Below are 14402 nucleotides of genomic sequence, written 5' to 3' on the forward strand. Positions count from 1 at the left end.
GTAGAGGCAGAGGGAGGGAGTGAAGCACAGTCAGAGAGATGACACAGTGGAAATTATTTTTTCATCAGGAAGCCAAACTCTGTGAAAAAGCAGAGTTGGGGAGTACAGCCTAGGCAGTGGAGCAGTGGCAGAACCCCACAGAAGAGGCTCTATCGGCATGGAGGGGTTGAGCAAAGCCAGCTAAGGAGAGATGGTCCTGTGTGGAAGGGGAGCCTCGGGCCACCAGGGAGTGGAAGTGATGATGTCCCTTTGCATTTTAAGATAAGGCAGCCTCGCTCTCCTTGGGGTGTGGTCCAGAATCACAGCTGGCTCTGACAGTGAGGACATTTCTTTGATTTGTGGTCAGGGCTTTGAGGAACACTGTCCTCAGATAGAAGGTCATGGGACATATATTATCCCGAGAGTGTCCCAGTGATCAGACGAGGCCCCTGCCTGCCACCCCTTCAACCTGAGCACTGCTGAGGGCGCAGGGGACGCCTGAGCTGAAGGCACCACTGTTTGTGCTTCACAGGGTGACCTGATGGCCACTCACTTGCCTGTGGTCATAGCCACTGGACCACATGACCTCTTAGACTTATAAATGTTCTCACCCACGGAGATGGCTGGGGCGTTCCATCTTCCCTGGCGTAAGACTGTCCTTGTGTGGGATGAGGTCTGGACTATCTTCCCGCCCCTAAGGAATGGGGCTTTAAATTGGGAGAGGCCCCCTGAGTCAGGGGTGCCTGGGGATGAAGACAGCTCAGTCCTCTTGGGTGCACCCCTTTAATGGAGAACTGAGGATGGGCCCTTTGCAACTCTGTGCTACCCTGTCCCATCCACCTGGTTCCATAGTGGGTGCTACTTACAGTGATGGAAGACAGACTTGGCTGCCCAGAACATGAGACACGGTGCAGGGTGGGCATAACATCACATGAGGTCAGGACGTCACAGGGTGATGATGTCGCATGGAGCAGTGGTGTCCAGAGATGGTATGATGTCACACAGAGAGGTGAGGGGAGCCAGGAGTGAGGGGAAGGTGATGAGAGAAGGCCAAGCAGGATGAGATTTGAACAATGAACTCTCCAGAGTTCCCATCCCCTCTGTCACCCACCTAGAGGTGATGTGTTTCCCGTTAGCTGACAAATGGCACTGGTATCAAACACCTGGTTACAGTAGCATGTACTCACCCTCCGCCCCAGTGTCCGCATACTGGGAGCCCCAGGTGCTCCACTCCAGCAGGAACCTGTCGGACACAGAGCTGAATCTCGGAGGCCTGACAGCTGGAGCACCAGCGCTCCCAGGTGGTCCCCGGTCCAGCCCCCATCCTCTGGGACACCTTCCTCCCTGCTTCAGGGCTCCCGGGTGGGCAGAGAGGTGCCCCTCCCTGGCAGCAGCATGAAGGAGGAGGAGGCCTCATACACTCAGGGCCAGTTCCTCCCTGGGACCTTGCCCTCCTCCTCTGGGGTCCTGGGGACCTCAGACAGCTTGGCTCTAAGGGCTCCTTCAGAAACCACACCTGTGTGAAGACCCCAGCCCCCAGCCTCAGCCCCCCACTCACAGCAAAAGCTCATTTGCCAGCCATCTGGTTGCAGTCAGGAGGGCAGAGATGGGCTGGGGAAGAGAGGGGACACACGGTTAACCCCAGGCCCAGGACAGTGCCCCAATCAGCACCACCATTAGAGACCACGACCCTGGGATGCCCCCTCCTGCTGCCACCACCCAACCCCTTCCCAGCAGGGGGAGCCCGGAAAGCTGATTTCTCTGAGAAACTCCTACTGCAGGCCAGACATCTCAGGTTCGACATGCCCGTCAAGAAGCCCAGGCTTCATCCTGATGGGCCTAGAGCTCCTGACAGTCTGTGAGACCACACTAGAAGGTGAGGTTAGGAGCCAGAGGCCTTGTATTTCATGAGCTGCCAAAATAATTCCCTGAAGCCCCGAAGGTAAGCCTTTCAGGGCTGGGGTTGGGGCAGGCTGAGTGCAGGGATCAGGGGTGCAGGCGGAAGTGGGAGAGGACTTTTTGGTCAGTTTAAAGTGGGGCCCTGAGGCCAGATGCCCACGAATGAGTGAGACAAGGGACCAGGTGACCTCATTTTAGGGTAGGTGGAGGGCTTGCTGTCTGGCAGAGGAGAGGTCGAGGGTAACACTCACGCTGGCCAGGGGCCGGGCGGCGCTGTGATGCTGGTTCGGGGGTTTGCACATGGCCTGGTAGTCATACATGGTCACTCTGAAAACCGGAGACAGGATATGGCAAGTCCAGCCCATTCCCTGCTCCTTCCCCATCCTGTCACCGTCCCCATCCTGTCCCCATCCCCTGCCCCAGAGGAGTCTGCTGCAGGGTTTTCATTCTCTGAGATTCCTGACAGGTGCATATGTTAAGATGGGAAGATCAGAAGACAGCACATGCCAAAAGTTACATTTCTGTACTTTGCTTTAAAGAAAAGGAATAGCAAATTTGGGTTTCCTTCCAAGGCCCCACATGAACTTATGCCCCTCCCATCCCTGTCAAACCTCTAGCTTCAGAAAGATTGCTTTTGGAGCTCTTTGGGGCTCTCACTATAAGTTTTTGAGGTCAGGATTCCAAGATCTGTCTGGACCATTTAGCATCAGAACCCGCCTTTTCTGCGTGTATTCAGACTGGGGAGAAGCATGTCCCACTTACTGGCTGAACACCCCCGTGCTGAGCAGCTGGGTCATAAGGGCACCATCCACCTCCCCTAGGAATCTTCCCACCTGTGAGGGAGAGAGATTGAGAAACAGAGAGAGAAGGGTGAGGACTTCTAAACCACCTGCCTTGGCCCAGGGCTCATTTCTGAGCTCCAGTCTTTACTGCCAGTTGGGTTTTCCCTGCAAATGCTCTTCAACATAATCAAAACAGGATTTATTCCCCCTCCCCGCTTTAACCCGATCCCCCGCCATATTCTCATTTCAGTGCTTTTTAAGCTCTAAGTTATAATCCATTAGCTGGCTATGAAATCAATCTGGGGTTACAATCACATTTTTTAAAAAAAGGTACAGAACTCCTTTGAACACTTGCAGTGTGAATCGCTTACAGTAAGGTTAAACAAAGCTTTGCGAAATTTAATGGTATATATGTTGTGTGTGTGTGCGCGCGCGCATGCTGGGTCAGATATAAAATGTATTTCTTTCTGTGTCTCACACTGGCACCCCTATCACCCGGCTCAGTAGGTGTGAGAACTCGGGAGCTGTCTTTGATTTCCCCTCCCTCAGCTCCCTTCCATCCTCCCACCAGCGCTGGCTTCTCTCTTTTCCAATTAATCAGTGTTTACTGTGGATCTGTCATTCACCATCCCGACTCCATGGATAGCAACTTCACATACGCCCTCGTCCCCTCTGCAGTCCACTTGGCCCTCGTAACTGAGTTCTCTCCCCGTCCCCCGTCACTGTCACCACTGCTGGAAAACCTTTCTCACACACAGCTGGGATTTGGGCACTCCCTTTTTTGTTTCCTAGAACGGGACCCCTGCACCCTCTTCCTCTGTCTCTCCTTCATTACCCATCAACCAACAGTAGGTGAGCACCTGACTGTGTCCGGGGTACCCTCCAGTCGACAAGGTCCCTTGGTCAGCTCACCCTCATGCCTGCTCTGCGGCCTCAGACTGCCCTCCAGCCTCACTCCTGCACTGCCCTCCCCCTCGCCCTGCCTCTTGCTCTTGCTGGTCCAGTGGAAGAGCTTGGACCTAGGTGTTGGATTTCGATCCAAATTCTGGGTCTGCCACTGTCTGCTGTGTGGCCACAGCAGGTTATTAGAAAGATTGGGGCTAATTTTTGCCAAGTGTCTGGCCCACAGTAAATGCTGGGTGAGTGGTGGCCAGTGTGACAAAAAGACACTAGGCCTGGCTCTTCTTCTTGCCTTAATTACCCTTCCTCGTTCCTCACTCCAAGGAGTCTTTCTTTCCTTGCCTTCCAGTCAGAATTAATGCCTCCTTCCTCTGTACTCAGAAACTGACAGGTTAATGACAAAACCACACAGGAGAAAAACGAGAGTTGCGAACATGAGGTCTTCAGACTTATCTGAGCTCTGCTGTCTCTGTGCCTGGAAGGCCTGTGTGTTCTGACAGGGAGGGCTGAGCGGCTTCTTCGCAGAGAGCAGGGGACAGCAGGGGATAGCAGGGAGAAGGTAAGGGCATTCCAGTGACAGAATGGCAGGCAGGAAGGTGAGAGGCCGCCAACCCTCTCTGTTCCTCAAAGCACAGCCTCGAAAGCTCTGGAGTTCCTCTAGTTCCAGGGGTCCCTCTCAGCTGCTTTTTGCTCTTCCAGATATTGTGTGTGTGTGTCCCTGCATTACCATACAGCAGGATCCTGCTGGGCAGGAATCCATCTCCCTGCTCCCCACTGACCACACAGTATCTTGTTCACGGTTATTACTCAGTGCATGTCTGAGTGACTCAGGATGTCTGAGTGAACAGGCAGAGAATGTGCAGGGAGGTGGAATTGAGGCTCCCTTACAAGGCTGGCCCCAATTCCCATATGCCTGCCCCATTCTCCTCCCTCACTCTAGCCTTATTCACCAAAAACCCTGTTGGCTCGGGCACTTGATTCTGAGAAAGGAGGTCCCCGAGAGTAAGACAGGATCCTGGACACTGGGAAAAAATGTATCCTCCTCTGTAAAGAGGCAACTTAATTTTTAGGATATGTCACTCTGGTAGAGAATATCTATCCTCCCCTTCTTTAGTCCCGCAATCCCAACTTTAATTATGGTAGCAAGATGCTCAACTAAAAGACGACATTTCTCAGACTCTCCTGCGGCTGGAGCTAACCAATGAAATGTGAACAAAGTCACAGGATGGACTTCCGGGAATCTGTTTAAAGGGAGATGACTCTGCAGGAGGTGCACTTTGTTCTTGGCTGTTGCCTGTCCCCTTTTTCTCCTCTGGAAAGTGGACCAGAAGGCAGGAGCTCCTAAAGCCATTTTGTGATCTTGAGGATGGGGACACCTGGTGACCATACTATACCAGGCCTGGGCTGCCTTCATCCAATTAAAGAAAATACACCTTTCATTTGTTTAAGTCACTGTGGTGGGGATTCTATTCCTGACAGGAGTACGCAATTCCTAGCTGATATAATTTTATTTGAACTTAGAGTAAATCGGTGCCTCAAATAGGTAAATTGGTCGAATTTCCTGAAACTGCAAAGCCAAGGTCCAAACAGTCAACCTTGGGCACCCTGTCAATTTAGGCCCCCCAGAATGAACGCGGAGGGGCAGCCAGAGCACATCACAGGAGGGAGACTACAGTCTCCTTACAGCCATAGCACTGTAAAACAGCTCTGGGAACCCCCGGCTCCTGTGCCAGGAGCTCTATCTGCCGACGAGGTTTGCTTACACCGGGGTAGGGCTCTGCTTTCATCCAGGATGACCCCCACACAAGCAATGGTCCCTTGGGCTGCCGAGCTCTGGGGCTGGAGCAAAGGGCCTGGGGCTTCCTGAGTTTCCAGTCTGGAATGAGGTATTGTGAGGTACCACCCAAGAGCCTGGAGCAGGAAGCAGATGGGGCAGGTGGCAGCCAATAAAGCAGAACTAACGAGTGTCCTGCTGGCCGGCAGCAGTCCCTGGTCATAAGCTAATTTGCATGCCTGCGTGAGGCTGCTGTCCCTAGAGAGAAGGGAGACTGGAGAATGAGCTGAGGCGAAGATTCACTCTGGTGTTTGAATGGAGCAAATGTCACATGGTTTCCTTACCTAGGAATAGCCTCAGTTTCTTCTTCTCTAAAAACGGGATAATTCATCGTCTTAAGGGGTGTGAGAATTAAATGAGTTACCAGCGTGAAATCCCTGCACCTGGCTCCAAGTGAGGACCAGACCTTTCCCTCCTTCCTGCTGGCTCCACCTGGCTCCCCTGAACTGCCCAGTCTCCTGACAAGCACCTTTGACCCCACAGTGGGGCAAGGAAGAGTGTGGAGGAGTGGGCACCAGCTCCACACTCCTGGAGAGCCTCTGCCACCATCGGCCATCTTGGGGTTCAAGTGATCCGCTGAATTTCACTTAAGAGACACCCAGGCTGAGCTGCCCAAATGAGGCTGCCTTGGCCCCAGGAAAGTAGAATGTGGGAGAGCCCAGAGACATGGCTAGGCAGGTGGTGAGGAGGGGGGCTGGAGGGGCAAGTTCACGAGCACGTGCAGGGCAGGGAGGCCAGCATTTCTCCTGCACCCGCCTCACTCACTGCACTGGGAGTGACTCAAAGACAGCCTGCCGTGCCGTGTGAGCAGGGAGGACAAAGGACTTGGACAGGCAAGGAAGGAGAAGGAGAGCCAAAGAAAACAGAGCTGAGGCCCAGGAAGGGCGCATCAGGGGTCCTGAGAGGGCAGAAAGGGTTGCCCTGGTCTGAAGGCCTTGCAGGACCTGGCTCTGTGGGCTGAGGGTGAGGAGGGAGGAGGTAATATGCCTTCTGAGATTTAAGCCTGTAGGGAGAGACACCACAATGGGGTATCTGATTTTGCAGTTCTGCTGCCCCTTCAAGGTCCATTTTGAAGCTCCTGTGTGTGGGTGCTTCCCACAGGCAAATGGAAGGACTCAGAGTCCTCAAATCCAGGGTGATAGATCCACTGTAAACACTACAAAAATCCACGGAGCTGTTGTCTCTCTCTTGGTCCCAGCTGTCTACTCTCTTTCTAGGCCCCAAATACAGGGCCGTAATCCTGTCATTTGTAGTTCTTTATTATAGGAATGAGCCCTGAGCTGAAAGGCCCAGTGAGGCCAAATGTCTAATCAGCAGGCCTGGAACACTACCAGGACCAGGGGACAGCCAAGCATCCCTCCCTCAGGCAGGCTGCAGATGGTGCTCTGAAGCTTCTGTATGCATACTCTTTGCTGGGTAGGAAGACCTCTGTGAGGAAGGGCTGGAGAGGACTTGTCTGGGAAGAATCTTTGCATCTAGAAGAGTGGCAGGTTTCTCTGCTCAAGCCCCCAGGTGGACCTTGGCAAGGAGAAGTAGTAGCCTGACCTTTTGGCACATTAGCCCAGTCTGTAAAGTACATCCAAATCAACTGTAACTGGCATTAAGGCCTAGGCACCGGTTCTCAGACTTTACACACCAGAATCACGAGAGGGCTTGCCACAGCACAGATGGTGGGCCACCCCAGAGTTTCTGATTCCCTCGGTCTGGGGCTGGGCCTGGGAACATGCATTTCTGTCAAGCTACCAAATGCTGCTGATGTTGCTGGTCCCCCCACCACACTTTGAAGCCTGGGGATAGAAGAGGGAGGGGGAGGAGTGAATTGGGAGAGGGCCCAGGACATGTGGCAGTTGGTGGTGCTTAGGTGTGTATAGGGTGGGGCAGGTTTGGACGGGTGGGTGGGTGTGTGGTGGGACAATTCTGAAATGCTTTAACAATGGCTCCAGCCTCTTGACAGTCATACTCTTGTGTAAGCCTGTCTCCTGAGTGCAGGCTGGATCTAGTAACTTGCTTCTAGTGAATGGAATATGGTAAAAGTGACCAGATGTCACTTTTCACTTCTGAAATTAGGTTCTCAAGACCGTGACTTCCCTCTTGCTGTCCTCTCTCTGCTCGTCTTCGCACACTTGCTCTGATGAAGCCAGCTGCCATGTTGAGGGCTGCCCTCTGGAGAGGCCTGCCCAGCTAGCAACTGAATCCTGCCAGTGACCATGTGAATGAGCTTGAGAGCTCAGCTTCCTCTAGTAGAGACTTGAAATGACTTGAATGGAGCAGCTCTGGCTGACGCCTTTTGCAGCCCTGTTACAGGCCTCTCCCAGGTAAGCCACACCCAGATTCCTTACCCCCCAGAAACTGGGAGATAGCAAGTCTTGTGGTTTTAAGCCATTAAGTTTAGGGTAATTTGTTATGCAGCAATAGATACTGCTACAGAATTATTGAATGAATTATTTGTGGGGGAAAAAGCAAATATAAGTGGATGAGTAGCCTGACCTGGATGGCTGCCAGGTGCTGCTTATATCATTGGTGTCTCTGGCCTGGGTGTAGCTCACCGGACTTGCAGCCTGCCACATCTTCCAGAGAAGGCCACTCTCCCTAGGGTCACCCACCTGCCCAACAAATTCTCAATTTCTGTCAGAACCCACGCTCTCTCAGTTTGGCTTTCCTCTCCAGAGGTCTTTTCTAGAAACTCTCTCCCCCTCACATCATTGCTCTTTACTTGTAAGTCTGGCTTTTCTGTAGCTGTGAGTTTTAGGTTCAATAACTTAAACTTGCAGATCCTCAGTTTTTTCCTCTGGTATAAAATGAGACTAATAACATCACCAGAGATGATCAGGGGACTCACAGTGGGGGAGGGCGGAGAGGAAAGCAAAGGGCTGTGTTAGAGGCGAGGGTGACCAAGTATGGTAGGCATTTGGGGCTCTGAAGGAGCTTCTAAACGGTCCCGACCCTCTCAATGAACATCAGATTTCATTTTATTTACACCCTGCTTTATTTTACAAAGGATTTTAAAAACTATTGACAATGTTATAAGAATAGTTGAGAAAGCAGGGATAAATGAGCTAAGTAGACATCTACTTTATAAAATATAAATCTCTCAACAACTGTTTGCTACCATATATTAGCCAGAGTTGTACCCGGTGAGGTCATGATTTGTGAAGACATGTGAGCAGGTGTGCAATAGGACCAAAGTGAGTTATGCAAAGGGCCCTTTGGGGGTGCCTGTCACTGGGCCTTACTCCCTGCAAGGTCGTCCTGCTATCTCTCAAGCAGGGGTCAGCAAATGATGGCCCATGGGCCAAATCTGGCCCTTGAGCTAAGAACATGTTTCTATTTTCAAATGGTTGGAAAATATCAAAAGATTAGTAATATTTCATGATACATGAAAATTATGTGGAATTCAAATTTCAGTATCCATAATTCAATTTTATTGGAACAAAGCCATGCTCATTCATTTAGATACTGCCTGTAGCTGCTTCCGCACTACAACAGCGGAGCTGAGCAGTTGTGACAGAGACAGTCTGAACCCAGAAGCCTAAACATGCACTATCTGGCCCTATCGGAAACCGTTTGCTGACACCTACTCCAGAGCATGGCCTCTCAGACTTGGCTGTTCTCTCTCTGTGTCTTGCCGCTTTCTTTCCCAAGCGTCCAGACTTCCACACTCTTTCTGGAACTTTGGCTCTTGAAAGCCAACACCAGAGGGACCTGGAGTCACTGCCCGGCTCAGTTCCTCAGGGCAGCAGGGGTCAAGGCATGAATGATTGAGAGCATCAGATCGGCCCAAAGCCTCTTTCCAACAACTGGTTTCAGCTTCTTTCATCACCCATTTTCTCCCAGAGCATCTGAGAAATATTAAATGGATTGGTGCTCTGTCCAAAGAAGAGTGGGCATGGCCAGAAGGGGGCATGATGAAAGGGACAAGGAAGAAAAGGAGAGGTACCCAGAGAACCACGTGAGTGATTAGCAGTTCGAGTCCTACTAGAGATGGCATGATAGTCAGCCGGCCCCCAACTCCTACTAATGAGGAAAATGGGTGACACCATCTTTTCTTCACTCCTGCTGCTGAGACATGCTCTACCGAAGTGGTCATTGAAAAACTCTCCTTAAGGAGTCAGATGCCATGGCTGCAGGTGCCCCTTCCTCAGCTGCCCTCTTTTCCACTTCTCCTTCCTATGCCCTGGTTCCTGCCATGGTGACAACATCTTTGGACCCTGCGGCTGGCTCTGGTGAGGTCAGAGCACAGGGATAGCCGTGGCCGCGACCTTGGCAACACCAGCCTGCTTCCCCAGCTCTGCTGACACCCCAGGCATTGAGAGTCGCAGGGCCAGAAGTAACCTTAGAAACCTTGGAGTGCAGCTCCCTTATTTTAGAGAGGAGGAAACTGAGGTACAGAACATGGAAACTGCCTAACCGAATCACATATCTAATTGTGGCAAAGCTCACACTGGATCCCTTCCGCTGAGGCTCAGCCTGGAGCCCACTTCGATGCCTCTGGCTTGTTTCAAGGAAATACTTCACGTAAAGATATTCAGGTTTGGTTCAGGTTTGAATAAGCTTCTTTTTTAGTTCGATTGCCGGTTAAATAAACAATTAATTTGGGGGCCCAGTTTGGAGCCGAACAAATGCAGAATTATGATTGTACCTTTTCTTTTGCCTTTCTGAGCACATGTGGGGTCCAGGGAGACAGCCACATGCCTGAGGGGAGACCGGGTGTGCGAGCCGGGCTACCGCATGAGAAGCATTGTCTCCGTCCCTTTATTTTCTCTCTAGCAAGTGGAGGGTCAGGCTTGCTGGGTTAGAATAGGATTTTCCATGAGGGAGGTCCAGACAGCACACAGTGGGGAAGGCCTGGACCTTCTGGGCCCCATGAAGGTAGAAGGGGAGGGTGCTATGGTCTGAATGTGTCCCCCCAGATTCACATGTTGAAACCAAACCCCAAGCTGATGGTCTAAGGTGGACTCCTTTGGGAGGTGCTTAGGTCGTGAGGGCAGAGCTCTCAGGAATGGGATTAATGTCCTTGTCAAAGAGACCCCACAGAGCTCCCTTGTCCCTTCTACCACATGAGGACACAATGAGAAGTCTGTGACTCAGATGAGGGCCCTCACTCAACCATGCTGGCACCCTGACCTTGGATTTCTGGCCTTCAGAACTGTGAACGATAAATTTTTGTTGTTTATAAGCCACCCAACTTGTCATTTTTTGTTATAGCACCCTGAATGGACAAAGGACCAGAGGAATGTGACAGAGGGGACTGAGATAATGAGCAATAGGAATAGGAGGGTGCTTAGGACTCTGGGAGGAGGCCTCTCGAAGGCCGTGCCTATCAGTGACACAGCTGCAGCACAGAAAACGTGGGGCCCTGCGATGTAGCTTTGCTGAGCCTCTCATTGTGTGAACAATTTCCCTACCAACCACAGGAGCCGGCCACATTAGTTACGGACAAAGTAAAGAAGTGATATTTTCTCTGATCATCTCAGTTGAAAAGTGTCTGAATTTTGTAATCTTGCCGTGTTGACTTTGGTTTCAAGAGGAGACCTCATTCTCTTCAGACCTTTCACCCTAATTGGTTCTAAACTAGGATTGCTTCCTTTCTCTGATGACACGGCTGCTGGATGACGTGACTCTCTACCTCCACTTCCCCAGCACCTTACCTCTTGGGACCTCTCTGAGATCAGGATGAACCCGTTGTTGTCGATGACGAAGCAGTCCAGGTCCTGAGGAGAAACCGGAAGGGACATGAGGCCAGGCCCTACCGCTGACCCCCAGGGTCCCCGCCTGTCCTGACATTTGAGAAGGCAGACCTTCATGTCTAGTGAGAAGGTACCCTCTGCGGAGCCCCGCACTGCAGGGAAGGAGGGAGTCTGGGAAGGAGGGAGGCGGCCCACCAAGAGGGTGCGGTAGAGGAGCCCATGGCGTCTGCCTTCTGCCCTCTTCACACTGGGGAGGAACTTACACTGTCCTGGCAGCTCCCTGGGCACGGTTCGCCCACAGCCCCGCACTGGAAGGAGAGGAGAAATGGTACGTCATGTGTGCCTGCGTGCCTGTATGGCAGATCCACGGTGTGTGAGCGTGTCCGAGTGCTGTGTGTGGTACATTTGTGTTGTGTATTTACGTGTGGGGCTGGTCGATGTGTGTTTGGGACATACTTGTGGTATGTGCACGTGTATGTGTATGTATGGTATACATGTTTGATGTGTGTCTGTGTATGTGGTATGTGTAAGGTATGTGGTATGTGTAAGGTATGTGGTATGTGGTATGAGTATGTGTGCACGTATGGTATGTATGTGGGGTGTGTGCATGTATGTATTTGATGTGGTGTGCATGTGTGTGGGGAGGGCACTGAAGCAGGACCCTTGCTGGCTGGCAGCAGCCAGAGCACACAGGGTCAGCCCCCTCTGAGGGAGCCATGCCCCTGAAGAGAGAAGGTCAACCGCATCACTGGAAGCCTCCCGGCAGGCTTCTTACTGTTCTTTGTCATCCTGCATGACGTGGGGGCTGACCTCAGGCTACTGGGCTGCTGCTTCTTCCCCCACCCATCCCTTCCATCTTCGTTCTCTGGTTCCCTGTACTTGGTCTAAGTGACGACGAAGCAACAAGTGAATGGGGGCCATGGAACAGAGGAGGCTTATTGCCGTGGGGGCAGATTCGGGGCTGGAGGAGCCTGTGGAGGACAGTGAGGAGCCCAAGGAAGCCTGGAAGAGCCTGAGTCTGAGGGCTCGGGGGAGCAGAGGCTGGAAAGGAAGAGGCGGGATGGGAAGGGCTGTGGTGAGGCAGCCCTTGAATAATGATGGGAAGGGATGGGCAGGCCACAACTACAGCTTGGATCTTGACCAGAGGGGCTGAGTCAAGTAGTCTCCTTACTCTGCCCTGTGGGGAGGCTGTGCAGGGGGCTTCGGGGCAGCAGAGACGTAGCAAAAGACAGGCCAGGCCCAAAGGGGACGCTGTGTCTTGCCCTTTGTCCCAGGTCTAAGCTGAGAGAGAGCACTGGGTAGGGAAGGCTGGGACCAGAAACTGAGGCTGGTGGCAGAGGCATGGGGAGCTGAGAACAACAGAGAAGGAGATTATCCAGGAGAGCCGACAGAGGACCCCGAAGGTGGCCCGAGAGGTAGTGGGGCAGCTGGGAGAGCAGGTCTGAGAGCAGCAGCCCCTCCTCACCACGGGAATGTTGGTGAGTCCTCCGGCCCCTACCTAGCTCTGCCACCATCACACCCACCTGCTGTGTGGCTGCCCAAAACATGCGCTGCAGGAACTCCAGCCTCATTTGGATGCCCACTGCTGCAGGAAGCAGGAAGAGGGAGGGTAAGACCATGAGTGTGTTTGGGGGAGGGGAATGGTGGGAGGGAAGAGAAGGTGAGAGAAAAAATAGATTCAAGTTAAAGAGAGGAGGTGCATCGGCAGGAACTGAGGGGAGAGATAGCACCCGGGCAGAGAAAGGATGGGGAGATCTGAGTCAGATGGCAGAGTGCGAACTGAGGCTCCTGAGGAGAACAGGAGAGACTGGCAGCTTCTGTCTTTCCATCGCAGAGGATACCAGAAAATGGTCCAAGAGGCCTGAATTCTAGAGAACAACGAGGACGGCACTCTTCCTTGGATCCCGGGGAACTCAAGGCAGGTGCACTGGGCAGACCATTCTCTCCTTTCCCATAGATGGAAAAAAGAGGTAGAGAGACAGAGACATTCGTTCAAGGTCATGTGACCAAAAGTGGTGGGACTGGAATTCACGACCACTGGGGGTTGGGTAACTCCTGGGGCCGCCTTGATTTCCAGCCTGATTAACAACGTAACAACCTCTCTTGTACTCAGTTTCTGCCTAGGGTCTCCCCACTCTGCCCGGAGTTATAATCAGATTTACCATTTATGCAGGTTTGCAGGTAGGTTCCAGAAATTTAGAGACTCTACCAGTCTGCAAAAACTGCTTTTTTGATGACACCACTTACAAGGGCCACCCATACCTCTTTGGTTCCCAAATAAGCATACAGCATGCAAACTGGTGCTCACATCCTAAGAGAAATTTGGGGCCAAAGAATAGAAAGAAAAGGCAGCTTATATTGAAAAGAAAAAATTTTAAAAAACTAGGCCGACTTCCTACTGCCTGGTATAATAATATTGAAAATGTGTTGAGTGCCAGGGAATTTTACATCCATGAGCTTGTTTCATCCACACAGCAGACCAGTTCTATTATTATTCAGACTTCACAGCTGAGGAAACAAAAGCTTACAGAGATTATATGGCTTGCCCAAGTCACCTGGCTCCTAAATACAGAACCAGGATTCACTGGGTCCGTCCTGAGGCTCTTAAACTCTCTACTCTTTAGGCCTGACTCAGCCCTAGAGCTCAGGAAGAAGCTGAGAGGCAAGCACTCGCCCACTCTTCAGTTCCCCTCATCTGTAGAATGGGAATGCATCTGGGTTCCTAGGCATTATGCCGTTTTTATGAAACATTCTGGTCATCCCAATGGCCATTCATTGCAGAGATTGTCCGTTACAATCATTCTGACTTCCTGAGACTCAGCTGGCTCTTCAAAAATGGACTGGAGTTCCAGTATGGCACAGAGATACAGAATTGTATCCTTTTGTGTTTTCAATATGAAATAATCCTAGAGAAATTTGATGAGAGGGGGAGAGAGAGAGAGAGAGAGAGAAGAGAGACAGACAGACAGACAGACAGACAGACAGACAGACAGACACCAGGGAAGGGATGGACTTAGAGCCTTGATTTTCAAACCTTAGCATGCATCAGAATCATCTGGAAGGTTTATTAAAACCTCATCCCCAGAGTTTCTCATTCAGTAGGTCCGGGGTGGAGCCTGGGAATTTGTACTTCTAAAGTGTCCCCAGGTGATGCTGATGCTGCTGGTCCAGGGGCCATATTTTAGGAACTACTGTTATAAAATGTCACTGTCTGATTGAACTTTCTGAGATGATGGAGCTGTTCTAGATCTGCACTGTCCCCTATAGTAGCCACTAGTCACATGTGGCTATTAGGCCCTTGAGGTGTGGCTACTCTGATTG

At 51.7% G+C, this 14402-nt stretch overlaps 1 protein-coding gene across 1 annotated transcript in view; it reads right to left on the reverse strand.

Moving 5' to 3' along the window:
• The window catches only part of CACNA2D4 (calcium voltage-gated channel auxiliary subunit alpha2delta 4), a 115267-nt gene that overhangs the window by 9097 nt on the left and 91768 nt on the right, over positions 1-14402 (reverse strand). The window contains exons 28-35 of the mRNA XM_039868795.1: positions 12605-12666; positions 11345-11389; positions 11043-11105; positions 2641-2711; positions 2130-2205; positions 1538-1590; positions 1167-1222; positions 846-866 (exon numbers count right to left, since the gene is read on the reverse strand). Coding sequence (XP_039724729.1) covers positions 846-866; positions 1167-1222; positions 1538-1590; positions 2130-2205; positions 2641-2711; positions 11043-11105; positions 11345-11389; positions 12605-12666 — 447 coding nt within the window. The remainder of the gene's footprint in view (positions 1-845; positions 867-1166; positions 1223-1537; positions 1591-2129; positions 2206-2640; positions 2712-11042; positions 11106-11344; positions 11390-12604; positions 12667-14402) is intronic.

Source organism: Pteropus medius, unplaced genomic scaffold (genome assembly GCF_902729225.1).
Source record: "Pteropus medius unplaced genomic scaffold, Ma_sr-lr_union100, whole genome shotgun sequence".
NCBI classification, from domain to species: domain Eukaryota; kingdom Metazoa; phylum Chordata; class Mammalia; order Chiroptera; family Pteropodidae; genus Pteropus; species Pteropus medius.